The following is a 16,604-nucleotide window of genomic DNA, read 5'->3' on the forward strand; positions in this document are numbered from 1 at the left end:
AATAATTAAATTTGAATTTTAAATTAAAAAGCATTCATCTCATGCTAATTTCTTGAGTTAAAAAGATACAAGAGAGGGAGAGGGCATTTCGTGAAAGAATATTTGTGCTAGTTTCTTTTGTTACTTTGACTAGCCTACCCATTGATCTAAGCTGTTTGTACTGGTTTGGGTATGAGTCTATATTTACTTTTTTGAATGTCAATTTGTAGAATGTCAGGTATTAATAAATTTATATAAAAATATAAGAATAAAACAAAAAAATGTCCCTAGTTGATGCATGATGGTTTGTGATCCCAATTTAATTAGAGGTTAGTATAGTATAGATAACAAATGGGTTTTAATTTAAATTCAATGCTTATCACATAAAATGTCAGTTAAAAATAATTTAATAATCAATTGAGCCCTTAATCAAATTTAAGCAATCAATTAAGCCATTATCCTTTGACACCATTAACTTCATTATGTGGCATATTAAGATTATACCATGCGGCACGCCAAGGTTGTGCCATGTGGCAAAATAAAATAATTTTTGTTATACTTGTTTAAAAAATTCTAAAGTATTAAAAATAGAAAAAAATTTAAATAGACTTTTTTAAAATTATTAAAAGCGGTCTTCGATATCTTTAAGCTCATTGATAAGACATTTTCGATTATATACAACATTTTTTGACGACTCTGTTAACTTCACATTTGATTTAATCCCAGACTCAGACTCTTTTCCACTAAAATCTTCTATTACATTATCATCATCCACTGTATTCTCAACTTGTAAACTTGATTATTTACTTTGAAACCATATTACCTAAAAACCTACCATCAAAAAATGGAGGAAATCAAAAGGCCATAAATAGAATTGGGTTTTTTTTTTAAGAAAAAAAAACACACCATTTTTATTTCAACGTAAAGCAAATAAAATACCCAAACTGGACTTCAAAAAGCGCTTTCGTGACCCCTACTTCGTGGCGGCAGCAACCAGCAGACCTTAAATAACAAAGCTTGAAGATCAAGTATATAGAGAGAGAGGAGAGTAGGTCCGAAAATTTTTATAAGAAGCTTTTTATAATTTTAAAAATTCTAAATTTTATTTTTAAATGATTTTTCTGTTATTTTTTTATATTTTTAAAAATTTATAAATAAATATCATAAAATTATAATGAATAATTATTTCTCTTTAAAAAGTTAATTAAATTACGTAAATTAAACCCTATAATGAAACGATATTTACTCGATAAATAAATACTACCAAAAGAAAGAAAGAAAAAACCTATAAGAGTTAAAAAGGGAGGGGGGAGTTTTATAGATTTAAGACAGAGGAGAGGTGGGAATAAAATGGGGTGGGCTATAGCACTCCATGGAGGCGCCGGTGACATCCCACATTCTCTGCCACCAGACCGCCGCCTCCCTCGTGAAGCTGGTCTCCGCCACTGCCTTGACGTTGGCATCGCCGCTCTCAAAGCCCATAAGCACCCTTTGGATGTTGTTGAACTTGTGGTATTTGCTTATGTTACTGTATTAAACTTTTCTCTTTTTCGCTTTACTTCTGTATTCTTTGAGTGCTTCTACGATCTGGGTTCATGCCAAATAACTACAGCTTCACTTGTTTCTTTCTCATATATAATTGGTGACAATGGAGTCCCCAAAATGATCAAATGGTTGGTGTTTAGATTATAAGTAAATATGGGGGCATTTTTAATTGTAAAACTCTGCAACTCTGATACAAAGATGTACATATAAGTAAATGTAAAATGATGTTATTTTGATAACAGTGTTAGTGATGCATGAAAACCGAATAAATCTAAATTTCATATTGTTTTTTTATTTATCCCTTTGTTAATATTGGGCACATGTATATATATAGGTTCGTGAACTGGAAAACTACCCACATTTCAATGCTGGGAAAGGATCAGTGTTAACTTCATCAGGCACGGTTGAGATGGAAGCTTCGATAATGGATGGAAAGAGCAAGAAATGTGGGGCTGTTTCAGGTCTCAGCACCGTTGTTAATGCCGTATCACTGGCAAGGTTAGTCATGGAGAAAACTCCTCATATATATCTGGGATTTCATGGTGCTGAGGCCTTTGCTAGGGAACAGGTAAGTCACATTTATCATGTTTGCTTTTAACTTTTTCGTTTTGACACTCTTTTATGGGTTATTTATTTTTGTATCAAATTGCTCAGGGTGTTGAGGCTGCTGACCCCAGCTATTTTATCACTCCAGAAAACATTGAAAGGCTTAAGCAGGCACAAGATGCTAACAGAGTTCAGGTATTTTCATTTTTGACAGCTTTGGTATGCTTCAAGATATGCTTATCGGATATAGACCTGTGAAAAACTTCCATTAAATTTAATATGCTCATATGATGGTCATATTTAAACCCAAATAAATTAGGTCAAATTCCTGTTAGTTTACTCATCTTTGTAGCCTAGCTTCAATAGTGGATTCCTATCTTTTACGAAGTATTGTGTTTAGTATTCCTATCAAGTATGCTTTTGGATATGAATATAAAGATATTATCCTTTAGTGATCTTTCAAGTTATGTTAGTTTAATCTTTCTAGTTCAATTTTTCAAACTCGGGTTTGAATTTTGAAGTTTACATTATTGAATTTATGAACTAAAAAAAAAAAAACAAACATATAAATGATACTTTGATCATAAAAATATGAAGATATGAGCATATATATGCTAAAGAAAAGACTTTTTTTTTTAAAAAATCTACAGACTAGTGCTGAAAACATAGCACTAGTCAACACTTGAATTCTTTGGTTTTTAAGCCTTTTTAACTTTGTTTAAATCTGCAGATTGATTACACCCAACCAGTTCAAAAAGAGGCGAAGGATGCTGCTGCTACAATTCCTAATGGCGATAGCCAAATTGGTACGGTTGGATGTGTGGCGGTGGACAGCGAAGGAAATCTGGCTTCGGCAACATCCACTGGTGGACTAGTGAACAAAATGGCGGGTCGAATTGGCGATTCTCCAATAATCGGTGCAGGGACTTACGCCAACCATCTCTGTGCAGTTTCAGCAACCGGAAAAGGCGAAGCCATGATCCGTGGCACTGTCGCAAGGGATGTCGCTGCTGTTATGGAGTTCAAAGGTCTTTCGCTCAAAGAAGCAGCGGCTTACGTTATAGACCAAGTTCCGCCGGGCAATGCTGGGTTGGTCGCTGTGTCATCGACTGGAGAAATCGCCACGGTGTTCAATACTACCGGAATGTTTCGTGCTTGTGCCAGTGAAGATGGATATTCAGAGGTTGCCATATGGGATTCTCCATTGAAGTAAGCAATTAATATGCCTTTTAATTGTTTGCGTTTATGTCCGTTAGAAAAACTGGGAAATTGCTCTTAAACAACATTGATGAGTTCATGTAGTTTATAGACAAGATTCGGACATCATTTGGTTGCAAGTGTGCTAATATTTTTTAGGGTAAATTCCATAAATAGTCACTCATCTTTGGTGAATTTTCTCTTCTTTTTTTTTCACTAAATTATAAAAAGTTACAATTTGGTCACTAATGTTATCGAATTATAACGTTTTGGTCACTCATCTGTTAATAGTAATTGAAAAATAAGGTGACATATTAACTCAATGATTAATATTTAATTTGATCCTTGAACTATAATTAAAACATCCAATTTACAACGTTCAATTATAGTGCCAGATTTTGTGGGGTATTTTTGTCACGTAATCATGTGTCTTGAAATGAAAACAATTGTAGTGATGATTAAATTAATAGTGGCCCAAATAACAAAATTTCCTTAATTTTGTAACTTTATTGAAAATAATTTTTTATATATTTTAATTATTTTAATTTGTATGTAAATATAAAATCGATAATTAAACTGATCAAATTACCTACTCTTTATCCAAGGATAGTTAAAGGAAAAATAATAAAAACATATTAAAAAAATCATATTTAGTAGAATTGCAAACTTTTATTGTCAGGGTTTTCGGTTTTTTACTAGTTATTTTCAATTGAACACTATCAATCAGTCAGTCAAACCATAATGGATGCAATCAACAAGCCTTGTAAAAAGTTAGTATTGACCTCGGTCGCATACAGATGGGTTACAAGTTTAAATTTGGAGAAATGCACTTGTTTTGGTACTAATCCGATAAGAATTAATGTGAGTCGAGGAAATCAAAATATACAACAGAAAAAAGAAATCTTTAGACTTTGAACGTCTACCGAACCTTAGCTTCACATTAATAATAAGGAATTGTCTACATCCTTCAGCCGGAACTTAAAGACTGCTTCACGTTTACAGGGAATGATTCAGCTTACAATAAATATATATATGTAGTCCAAATGATCAAACAGATTATTACAATAATTTGTAAAAAAAGAAAAAAAAATTCTGAAGTTTCTTTTTCTTGCTTGAGGGGATCAACAAAACCCCATCAACCAAAAATGAATTTCCCACAAATCTTTCACCTTTTTCAAACTTTCTTGTGCATAAGAAAATCATTCCTTTTCCTTCTCAAGATACTATGATGAACCAAAAAAAAAAACTAACAAAAAAGATATGTCAAATCTCCTAACAATGTCAAAAAAGAATTTCCGCGATCGGCCTTTTCATGGGTTTATATCATTGGAGGTCGAGCAATTGGAACCAAAAATAGAGCACAGAGCACATTTGTCTAACTTGTGACACATTCTTGGAGATATGGGTGGCTAAGATTTATGTACCTTTCCCATAGAGGCTTATACCTTCCGATGGCTAGTTTTAGCCATGGCTTCATGTTTCCATTGAAGTGAATGACTGCTGCACTCTCGATCAGGCGGTTGTCGATGTTAAGATCGTAACCTAAACCTAACACATGCCATCTCCGATCAAGTGGTTCTGTCAGCCCGTAGAAAGCTAAAAGGCCAACAGGAAGAGTTCCAAGTTTCCAAAGTGTCTTATCAGAGTTTTGCTCCTGCCAGTAATGGTATCTTGCAGTAACATTCGCTTTCCTCCAGGCAATTAGATCAAAAACATTCATGCCAAATGCCCATCCACATGCTTGCGGATCGAATTTCGAGCTGATGATTGGATTTGAGAAATTCAGATACTTGTAGTAACGATGATATGCCTCGAGACAAGTCTCCACTGCCCCATTTACATTTCCATGCAAATCCAATGAGAAAAGCGGAGTTAGATCTTTCTGCACAACAACATCATCATCAAGGAATACTATCTTCTCAAGTTGCGGATAGATCTCTGGTATGTAAAACCGAAGGTGATTCAACAAGGAAATATATTTAGGGTTCCGCAATTTTGGCTCAACATCAGGATTTTCCCCGAAATAATAGGTCCTTGAATCTACATCCAGTAGCTGCTTTAGGATGGGAGCATATGAAACATTCAACCATGAAAATTCCTCGATGTTCTGCACCTCTATCGTGGCCCCCTTGAAGTCATTGCTAAGGAACCAAGCTTGCATAGCACCATAGCTAACCCCATTAGTGATAATGTGGAAAACTATTTGTTTAGAATGATCAGCATTGGAAATTGTAGAATTAATGACAACTGAGGTAGCCAGAACATTGTCTGAAAATAAGCAAAAATGATAGAGATTGTTGTCCACGAGTCGAGGAGAGTTTCTCCGCTCGTTTGCAAGGTCTTGAAGGGGCAGCCTTTTAAGCCAATCAGCCGAAAGCTTGAGAATGAGGCAGTGAAGACTCTTAGGAAATGCCTCAGCTACCAATTGTCCAAACACTGTACTCTGAACAGTTGCAGCATTGGCTCGCTCTTCAAGAGCTTGAATATGAGATTTCATCGTCACTATCGTAGTTGCAATGTCATAATGAGCATCTTCTGCCTTGTATATTAGAGACGATAGGCGGCTAATTATTGGCTCTGCTTCCTCCAGTGTGATAGGCTTCCCTCTCATTGCAGCTTTTGAAAGCAAAAGCTGGCAACTACGAATCATTGAGCTTAGCTCCCACGCAAGGTGAAAGTTATTGTGCTCTTTTGCAATTACAACATAAGCTTTAGCAAGTGTCATTTGTTCTGCCAACTGCCGAGACAATGATGTAGCACTCAATATCTCTTCAGTCAAGTTTAACTTCTCATGAACAACCCGCTCCATTCTTGAATCGTCCTCCTGGCAAAGCAAATGTCATTAACGAGTAACTCATGCATCAATCAGATCAAAAGATAAAATCAGTTAACCTTCAAATATTTAAAACTCATATTGATGGATGGAGATGAAAGATAAAATCAGACACATTGAAGACTACATAAAAGCATAACAGGTTGCACCCCAAAAGCACAATGAAAAAATAAAAGACACAGACATTCCATCTCGTTCTTCCTTTTGATCTTAAAAGAGAAATAGAGTCAATTTCAGGCACAAATTTATTTGCCATTACACCAAGTAATTATCATTTTCCATTTTCAGCTCTGTTCCTGAAATAGTATTCCTACCGATCAATCAAATGAAGATACAACCCAGGTACGCCTATTCATGAAAACCAGAACGAAAAAGCAACATAAGTTTTTCAATTTGCAGGTAGTCTGACAGATTATGAAGACACTGGAAAACACAAGTTTCAGTATAAACTGTAGTATTAGCATTACTATGTTTGTTGCCAGCAAAATAACACAAGTATTATGATGCTAGATAATTATTATATGGTTACAAACTCAAAAGATTTCTCTCCACTCAGGTTACAACATGAATCCTATTTTAAGTTATCATAGAACTTTCATAAACCAAGGTTACAACATCCATGTGTCTATCATCTTATAAATTTTATAACAATACTAGATTTAAGTGAAAAAGCCTTATCATCATAAGATGATTACTTTTTATATTGTTCCAACATTTATTTGTATATTTCCCTCCATAATACAAACATCTAATTATAATTTATTCAACATTGAAAGTATTTGACACAAAATATTATCGCATCAAAGCTTTTACTTCCTTTTTTTTAATCAAAGATGAGGAATACAAGACAGTTTCTGAACTTTTGCAAGTTGCGAAAATGCGTTCACTATCGACACTGGTAAAATCTGGTCTTAAACCTGAATAGCTCTAAATAAAGGTTGGTTAAGCAGCATATCATAATGTCATTTCGGAACAACAGTAATACTAAAAGTGGGAGGCTTATGCAAGTAACGGTAGTGACTCTGTCGCGCAGAAATATGATGGCGGCAAAGAGACAATACTGCAACTGACTAGGGAGGGTTATGCAAGCAGCAATACCTCATTTCGGATTACAGATTACAAGGACGGAAACACCAAGATGAAGCTTGAAAAATCAAGGTCATTTACTTCATCATTGGAGCTAAGGGTCACTACCTCATTTCGGATTACAGATTACAAGGACGGAAACACCAAGGTGAAGCTTGAAAAATCAAGGTCATTTACTTCATCAGTGGAGCTAAGGGTCACTGAGAGCATTGCTCCTACAAGCAATGCAGAAGGGCTTTAGGCTGGTTTCCTAGTGACACTTGGTTTAGGTTTTAGTTTCATTTCGAGACGTGAATTGATTTATGGGTTTTAACAGATTAGATCATCCATTATTATTGGGATTGTGCTATCCATTATATATATACATACATAACTGAGAGTACAGCTAAAGTAACACTAAAATAAAGAATTTCATATTCATCCTTATGCTTTAAATCCTATAACCAAGAATTGAATAATACAATAACAATATAAACCCACATAAACAGAACCAGATAAATAAACAAAAACATATAATTAAAAGATCAAAATTAAAACAAACCAGATAAATAGAAAACATATAATAAAATATCAAAATTAGACAGATATGTGTTGTTTATGTTCTTACATGAACAGGATGTTCGACCCGATCTTCATTATGATTATGATGAACTACAAATAAAACCAATACAGCAACAACAAACAGCCCAAGCAACGCACAGATCCAATGCGAAAACCTCCTTCGGACCGGGCGCCGGTAATCGGTGGCCCGCCGCCGCATCTTATAAACCAAATACCCTCCACAATTTGACCACCAAATCAAGGTTTTCTCAAATACCCTTTTTCTTCAGATTCGATCATAAAAAACAATTTCAAAGAAAAAAATTATATACAACCACTCCACTCTTCTTTTCCCACTCTATCTAGCAATAAAAAGAAACAAAAACAACACTGTTAGGATTGTTTTTAGATGCGAATCAAAGGCCTATATGAATAAGAACTGACAGTAATGGGATCTTGGTTTTCTTTGTTCTGCATGAACAGTTAAAGAATACAAAGGGTAAAGATTTTAACCAGAGAAGAAGGGTTTGTTTTTTGCCCTTTTTTTCTATTATTTTCGAGTTTTTTGGTTTAATATTTTGGTTTATAGATGTAAAGAGAGGGAAACGACAAGGAAAAGAGAAGGGGAAAGGGAACAAGCACATGAGACCATGTGATAAGCTTACGTTTTTTTTTCTTTTAAAAATCCAAATAATCCATATATTTATCATAAAAAAATAATTTATATATTTAATCATATTTATACTAGATATTAAAAGTTTAAATTATTATTTAATAATATATTTATTTTATTTTATTTATAAAACTTAAGTTTAATGTAATTTACTTTTAATTTATCAATTAGATCTATTTTATCCTTATTTTTTAAAAATCAATCTTTAAACTTGAAATCTAATATTCGTGATATTTTAAAACTATGTCACATCATCGTTTAATGAAATTTAAGGTCAAGAATTGAAATAAACCTAATTATAAAATTTAAGTATAAAATAAATTTTATATAAATTTACATTAAAAAAAGTACACCGTCATTTACATATTTTACATGTATACTAACCCATTTACATATTTTATATAAATTTTAATTTATATTTCATAAATATTAATATATTTATGTTATATTCTTCTTCTTCTTCTTTTGCCTGAGATAATAATGAATGCCCATATATACTCACAATTTTTTTAAAATTATTTGCCATTTATAAGCCAATGAAAAGGCAGGTGAAATTGGTATTGTATTTATATAATTTCATTTAACGTTTATTTATGTAAATTCTGAAAAAAGAAATTGGACAGATTTTTATGTTGTATTTATTTATATTTGAATTTGCATTTATTGTTACTTTTACGTTTAAAACTATGTGCTCCAATTTGGCAATTATATTATTTTACCCCACAACAGACAAATCCAATCTATCATTTACAGAAAGTTTGGATTCTACTATTTCCGGGTTAATTATATATGGACTATGGAGTAGAAATAAATTTAGTTTTTAATTTTATTTATTTTATTATTTTGGTCTAATTTTTTATGATCTTAAATTTTAATCAAATTACTTTATTTTGGATGAAAATTGACTACTCTATTTAAAAACATATTATTTCATTGTCAGTGGGGATTTAAAAATTATAAACTTTTTAAATGAATTTTAAAATATTTTAATTTTTTTTGCCTTTTATGAAGTACACATTAACTTCTATACAACTTGACATGTCAGTTTCGTTGAAGTGAATTTTGAATTTAAAATATTTAATTTGAATAGATTTTAAATTTTGAGAATTAAATAATCTAAAAAGTGACTAAAATAATAAAAAGGACAAACATTAAAAATTAAATTTATTATTATGCCATTATATATAGTAATAACCTTTTTGCATGGTAATCGTTAAATGGGTCGGATCATAATTCCAGCATTAAAAAAACACTATGTCAAAAATCATAAATAGCACGGCCATGGGCCATTTGATAAAGACAGTACAATAAAATTATGGCAATTTAATAATTAAAGGAACAGAATCAAAAACAATTAAAAAGAACAAAATATAAGTTATATTATTCTTAAAATATTTATTACTGAATAAATAGGGGTTATCATATTTGCAGTCATTTGATATTTGGCAAGATTTCGTATTTATATATTTAGTACTTATATTTTAATTTGATCATTTTAATTTTTATATTTTAAATTTTAAAATTTCAGTCCTGAATAATTGATAATTATTAAATTCATTAAGTTAATTTTATCATTTTCAAATTTTGATATAAATATATTATCGCATATGTAATGCTATGTCAGTTTATTATTTCTATATATTACTCATACAAAATTAATTAGTAGATTTAATGACGATTGTTTATGTTAAGATTAAAATTTTGAAATTAAAAAATATAGCGACTAAATATATAATTTTATGCATAATACAAAATTAATGGCATAATTTAATCGAACAGATTTAATTGCTACAATTTGGTCTAGACATTTGATATTTTATGTTTATTGCTTATACATTTTCTAATATAATTTGTAGTATGATTTAGCATATTTTTGTTTCCTTTTAATAATATTCTTTAATATGTTTAAAATTGAAATGGTAGGTGGCCTAGTTGTTCTTTATTTTTTTTCAATTTATTTTATCTTTGCATTATTTTTTAGAAACTTTTAATTAAATACTAATATGCAACTTAATAATTTTTTTTTAAATGCTAAAATTAATCAAGCTACATGCATGGTGGTGAGTAATAATTAAATTTTAAAAAAAAAAGACAATGACAAAATTGACACGTTTGAATTAATTCAAGCCAAAAGCCAGAAATTCTTGTGAAGCTTCGTGGTAATCAAGTAGCCACCAAGCTGGTTGCTCTTCCTCCTCACGGCCATCGTCTTGCACGACGAAGGAGCGTTTTCAATGCAGTAATCAACAACTCCGCCGCCACTGCCTCTTCTCTTTCCATACCATCTCCTTAATAAACGCCAAATCACGCATCTCTTCCTTTGCCCTAACACCAAAATGGACACTTTTCGTTGCTTTGCTGCCTCCACAATTACTGGACCCTTCTCCTTTCCTTCAACCTTCGCCACCTCAACTTCAACCTGCACACAAATGTGTACATGCGCATATCCATTACTTCCTAATGTAAACTTGGCTTAAAAAATTAGGGATAATAATTTAGTAAATTTTTTAAAATTTTTTTGAACCAAACTAATTATCAGATCAATCAAGATACCTCAACCTGTTCTTTCTTTTACGTTTTTACCCTTAAAAGTGAAGTGAAATTAAAGTACTTACCCCTGGCTTGTTCATCTGACAAATATTTTTCATGGAGTGAAGCAATTCATGTGCCCTTGCATTACGTTTCTTATTAGACCACTCTGCATAATATCAAAATGAACTCGTAAATTATTTGAAATCCAATACCAACAAACTTAGAAATAAATCAATCAACAAAACTCTAAAATGAAGTAACGAATATGCACAGAGAGATCAGTTTATTCAAAGAAACTAATCATTTTAGAGTTAAAAGTATCATTTATATATATGTAAACATAATATTTAGGAAAAACCTCTTCTTCTGGGCTTGGCTACATGAAGAAGAACAATGGAATCATGATCTTGAATAGCGTAAGATAATGCCCACTCAAGCGCTGCCTTAGATTCCAGGCTCGAATCAACCACCACCATAACCTTATTCCCGCGTTCATTGTAGATAAGATTATCAGTATCGCCGCCGTCACCTAAGAACTCCGCTGCTTGCTGATCGTTTTCGAAGCAATTCGCGGCTGATTTCCGCCGGAGAGACGGTGAGTGGACGCGAACTCGAGGCAGGGATCGGCCGAGGCTCAATTTTGGTGACCCAGAATGTGATCGACCCATGGTTTTTCACTTTTTTGAGTGGAAATTTAGGTGGGAAAATTGGTATATGTAAGGGCTGCCGACAAGTGGATATATGATTATAATGTGATAGTCCTCGGCACTTGCGTTGACTTTGCAACCGAATCCCCGTTACTCATTTTCTTGTTTGTTTCTTTCGTTTTCTTCGTGGTGGGGCATTTTTCCGGACGTGCCTGCCATCAAGATTTATGGTTATTAGTTGCAAGTCGGACAGGTTATATAAAATCCCTGACTTTATGTTAAAAATCAATCATATATCAATTTCATTAGAAAAATTATAAAAATTTATCTCCATATTTAAAAATAAATTATATTATTCTAAAATATTTTATTTAAAAATAAATTGATTTGATATTTATACTATTATTTACCTTATGTTTAGATTGAACAAAATAAAAAATAAATAAATAAAAGAAAGCAATACCATTTCCTTATTTGGTAACATTCTTTTGTTTAAGTAAGAGGGTTTGAATATATTTATTTTCCTTGAATTACTTAATTTTTAATTATCCTGAAAAAAGCTAGTGAAAAAAATGATATTTCATATAAAATATCGATTTTATCTTATTAACCCTTTACGTAAATTATTTTATAAAAAGAGTATAATTGAGAATATATTATAAAAACCATTTCCTTAACTTTCTCCAATTTAACCAAATAAAATAATAAAAATCCTTCACTTTCCTTTTCTTTATTAAATTCCTTTTCTTTATTAAACGAAATAAACATATATTGTTTCTTTTCCTTTACAATTATTTATTTACATAGTGTTAAACTCGTGGTCACAAATTAATTGAATATCAATTTAATTAAAATATATATAAAAATACTTTTTGTATTTAAAATAAACTATATTATTTTAAATTATTTTAACCTTTTAATTTTTTAAATTAATAAATAATTTACCATGCAATTTGCATTAATAAAATTTTAACTTTATAGTTAATTGACATTTTTTTGTTTGTAACAAGTTCTTTCTCACTATATATAACTGGGGAAGAGGAATAAAATTGAACCTAAATTTTCATGCCTACACTATAATAATAAAATAAAAAAAAGAAACTCAACATACATAACTATGGTACCAGCAAATATTAGGGCCCGCCCGAAATATGGGAGGGTTTGGGTAAAAATATAGGCCCGAAATATGGGTTTGGGCAAAAAAATGAGGCCCGTTTAAAAAACGGGCCGGGCCTCGGGCACGACTTTTTTGGCCCAGGCCCGGCCCGGCCCGAATATATAATAAAAAATATTTTTTTATATTTTTAAAAAATTGGTGTTTATTTTTTAAAAAAGGGCCGGGCCGGGCCGGACTCGGCTCGGGCCTAAGAATTTTTTCCCGAGCTGAGCCTAGACAAAATTTCAGGCCTATATTTTGGGTCGGGCCGGGCCCGAACCTAGTATGCGGGCCAAAAAATTTTTTATGGGCCCGGCCCGGTCCATGAACACCTCTATTACACTCCAGAAAAAGTTTATTTTACTCTAAATGTCATAACTTGAAACACTTTTAACAATTTATTACTTTTTGTTTCTAGTTGCATCCAAAACCAGTTTCTAAAAACTTCTGTTTGATAATTTTTACAATTTGAATTATTTTATTTAGTAAAATTTTCAATTTTTTGGGGTTGAAAGTAAGCCAAAATATGAAATTTTATTAAAATTTTCTTTGAGAGATAAGAATTTAACTAATAATTTTATTTACTATTTTTAGTGCTTTGTTCTTGGATGAAATGTACCTATTTGATTTGTAATTGGGTGGTAAGTTAAAAGAATATTTAAATAATCATTAGATTATTGCACAGTTATAATGTGAGTAAAAATATAATTATATAATAAATATATTTATAAAAAATAAATAAATGAAATTTTGATTGAGCTCATAAAATGTCTAAAATTGTAATGTTTTAGGCTCAAATTTATTTCTCTTATATAAAAGAGTTAGAAGAAATAAAATACATTCAAAATATTATATTTGGATAAACTATCAAAATAGTCACTTTTGTTTTCTTTAATTGCATTTTAATCACTTACGTTAACGTGTTGTAAGATTTTAGTCACTTAACCCGTTAATTACCGTTAATGATGTAACGGTAAGCTAATGTGGCATGTTAAATCATCATTTCAAACAAAATTTTAAGTTAAATTATACAACTAATTCTTTTTTTTCATTTTGAGCAATTTATTTTCTTTATTTCCATTCTCTTCGCTTCTCCTATTATTTTCCTTCATTCTCCATCTCTTTAAACATAAAAAAAATTGCTCAAAACAAAAACATATATGAATCAATTATATAATTTAACATAAAATTTTCATTTGAAATGATGATTTAACATGTCACGTTAGCTTACTGTTACACCGTTAACAAAAGTTAATGCTCAATAACTAAAATATTACAATACAATAGCGTAAAGGACTAAAACTTAACATTTTAAATATAAGTGACTAAAGTGTAATCTGAAAAAACAAAAGTGACTATTTTGATAATTTACCCATTATATTTTTATATGCAAATTGGAATATATATTAGACATATATTAAATGCTAGTACTTTCAAATAAAAGAGTAGCTTTACGAAGGAAATAATCTCTCAAATCATACCAAGTAATATGGTAAATGAATAGATCTAATAATCTCTCCATCATGCTAAGTAATATGGAAAAATAAATAGACGTAATAATCTCCCAATCATGCTAAGTAATATGGTAAATAAATAGATGTAATAATCTCTCAATCATGCTAAGTAATATGGTAAATAAATAGATCTATATCCCCCCCTGCAAAAATAATCATTCCAAGCTTTAATGCAAGACCTTGAACAAAAATGGATGATCAGCGATAAGAGCCAATAGCAGCTAAACTTAACGCGAAGTAAGCTTATTTCGAGGCACCATTAGGCAAATCAGAAGATTTTGAGGCACCTGATGGATTCAGCTCATCCCATGCTTCAATCCATGTCACCATAGCATCTGCAAGCTTGTTAAAGTAGTCATCGACCTTGCCGAGTTTCGCCTTCACCTGCTTGGCGATTTCAGTGTAGCATTTTTGAACGCTGGTGCAGTCCTTCGGAAGGGTAACCGATTGGAAGAATGGGATCAACTCTTCTTGCCAGTAGATGCCTTTGTATTCTTTCCTAAGATTCACGAATGGGTTGCTTGCTTTGCTGTGCCAAATGTATGGCAATCCGGTCTTCACTCCCCATCCGAGGTGATCGCATATAACCTGCACGACAACGGACAAACTATTAACGGCTGCAGTTTAATAGGCTGGCCATAAGACTATAACGGCAGCGACAAAGATAAGATACCTTGGTGCACCAGCCAGCCCACATATCATCGTATCGTCCAATAGGTTGGCCATCGCCCATGAGTCCAAAGTACATTGCCGGGCCGATCAACTCACGGTCGAATGCAAGATTCATACCACACATGGGAAACAAGGTTCCCTTAGGTATTGTCATAACAGCATCAACGTACCTGATCGGATTTAGACATGGTTTAGTCTTCGATTAAAACAATAACATGCGATCATCACCGGTTATATATATACACATTATCAATACCTGGTGTTCCTCTCAAGAGGCTTGACAAGCTGAGTTGGTGCGTCATAATCCGGGATGTTGAGCCAGAGACCGTGAGACACGGCGGTGGGAACACCCTCGCGGAGACTAAATGGGTACCCGCGAACAAAATCGGCACCAGCTCGGTATGGATCGTAAAGGGTGTTGAAGAAAAACGGAGTAGAGGGACTCAGAAGGTTCTTTATGTGCTGCTCCAATGCATTAATGTCTTTTCCAGATGGATCTTTAGCAACCTGTAAAAACCAAGCAGCCTCAAACTTTCAGATTCACAAATTCATCGGAACATAGCCGGAGCAATCGATTAGTGGAACATAACCGAACATTTATAAAATTTAAGCTCTAAGATCTCCGAAATCGAACTCGGATACGAGTGTGTGGGATATGTATAGTAAAATTTTTCTAAATTTTTTCATATATACAGAAAACACAGATCAGTGCATGTTATTTGATGAACAATGCAAAACAGATTTGTAACGGATGGATTCATAATTTAGCAGGGGGGAAAAACAATTGCAGATCCAAGTGCAAGTATCACAAAATTTACATTAAGAAAACAGATATTTTGAATTGAAAATTCAAGCCGCCAAAATACCAAATCAAATTTCAAATTAATTCAAGATCTAAACAGAAAAAAAAAATCATCACTAATTTAACCCAGATCTCGAAAAACACCACTAATTTAAAAATGAAATCAACAATACCAAGAATTAATAAAGGCATGAGAGATGAATATTGAGCTTACGAAACAATCGTCGTCAATGGTATAGATGTACTTCTTCTTGGAAATCATGTATCCAAAGCACCGACAAGCAGAGTCCTTGAAAGAGATGCAAGAAGCTTTAGGACCCAAAATCCTATTGATATCGTTCCTGTTGTAAAGCTCGTAATCAAAGCCTTCAGGAACTTTGATAGCCTTTGAAGGATCGCCGTCTTGAACTATGATGAGATGGTAAGGTTGGAAAAAAGGTCTCCACATCTCCAAGAAATCTAAGTTCCTAATGGTGGGAATCACGATGTCAAGCTCATCTTTCAACAGCGTGGCTGGTGAGATAGTCGCTGGATCCGCCATTGATGAGAGCTTGGAGTTTCAGAGCAAAGAAAAAAAACAAAACGAAGTAATGCAAAGCTGAAATTGAGTGGGGAAAGGAGGGTGGAGGTGTTTGTTTAAAAGGGGGAATAGCACGCGGATGGCACGTGCGAAGAAATAAGGTGACTGTTTGTAATAAAACAGCTTTACTAGATTCCCGCGTACACCTGTTCAAGGCTGGTAATGAGTGGTCCTCCTGACGTGGTGGGTCCGACTCGATTTGAGTCGAATTTGGGTTAAAGTTTTTTTTTTTTAATTATCTTGAATAGCTTGATTTAAAATATTTAAATATTAATATTAATATATAATATATATAACAAATA

At 32.5% G+C, this 16,604-nt stretch overlaps 4 protein-coding genes across 4 annotated transcripts; 1 reads left to right on the plus strand and 3 right to left on the minus strand.

The window, feature by feature from the left end:
- The first annotated feature begins 1,318 nt into the window (after positions 1-1,318).
- Positions 1,319-3,462, plus strand: LOC105802081 (isoaspartyl peptidase/L-asparaginase 1). Its single transcript, XM_012633518.2, has 4 exons — positions 1,319-1,491; positions 1,859-2,092; positions 2,179-2,265; positions 2,801-3,462. Exons 1-4 carry the CDS (start codon positions 1,330-1,332, stop codon positions 3,281-3,283), a joined length of 966 nt encoding a protein of 321 aa, XP_012488972.1. The 5' UTR covers positions 1,319-1,329; the 3' UTR covers positions 3,284-3,462.
- Positions 3,463-4,170: 708 nt separating this feature from the next.
- LOC105802080 (hexosyltransferase GAUT11) lies at positions 4,171-8,291 on the minus strand. Its single transcript, XM_012633517.2, has 2 exons — positions 7,794-8,291; positions 4,171-6,091 (listed from the first exon to the last, which is right to left on the minus strand). The coding sequence occupies exons 1-2, from the start codon at positions 7,944-7,946 to the stop codon at positions 4,643-4,645; spliced, it is 1,602 nt and encodes a 533-aa protein (XP_012488971.1). The 5' UTR covers positions 7,947-8,291; the 3' UTR covers positions 4,171-4,642.
- A 2,112-nt stretch (positions 8,292-10,403) lies between these two features.
- On the minus strand, positions 10,404-11,749 carry LOC105802079 (uncharacterized). The gene is made up of 3 exons (XM_012633515.2): positions 11,290-11,749; positions 11,015-11,097; positions 10,404-10,818 (listed from the first exon to the last, which is right to left on the minus strand). Exons 1-3 carry the CDS (start codon positions 11,597-11,599, stop codon positions 10,522-10,524), a joined length of 690 nt encoding a protein of 229 aa, XP_012488969.1. The 5' UTR covers positions 11,600-11,749; the 3' UTR covers positions 10,404-10,521.
- Positions 11,750-14,165: 2,416 nt separating this feature from the next.
- On the minus strand, positions 14,166-16,341 carry LOC105802078 (probable UDP-arabinopyranose mutase 2). Its single transcript, XM_012633514.2, has 4 exons — positions 15,937-16,341; positions 15,177-15,427; positions 14,922-15,090; positions 14,166-14,836 (listed from the first exon to the last, which is right to left on the minus strand). Exons 1-4 carry the CDS (start codon positions 16,261-16,263, stop codon positions 14,492-14,494), a joined length of 1,092 nt encoding a protein of 363 aa, XP_012488968.1. The 5' UTR covers positions 16,264-16,341; the 3' UTR covers positions 14,166-14,491.
- Positions 16,342-16,604: the final 263 nt, after the last annotated feature.

The sequence above is a fragment of the Gossypium raimondii genome, chromosome 11, assembly GCF_025698545.1.
Source record: "Gossypium raimondii isolate GPD5lz chromosome 11, ASM2569854v1, whole genome shotgun sequence".
Lineage (NCBI taxonomy): Eukaryota > Viridiplantae > Streptophyta > Magnoliopsida > Malvales > Malvaceae > Gossypium > Gossypium raimondii.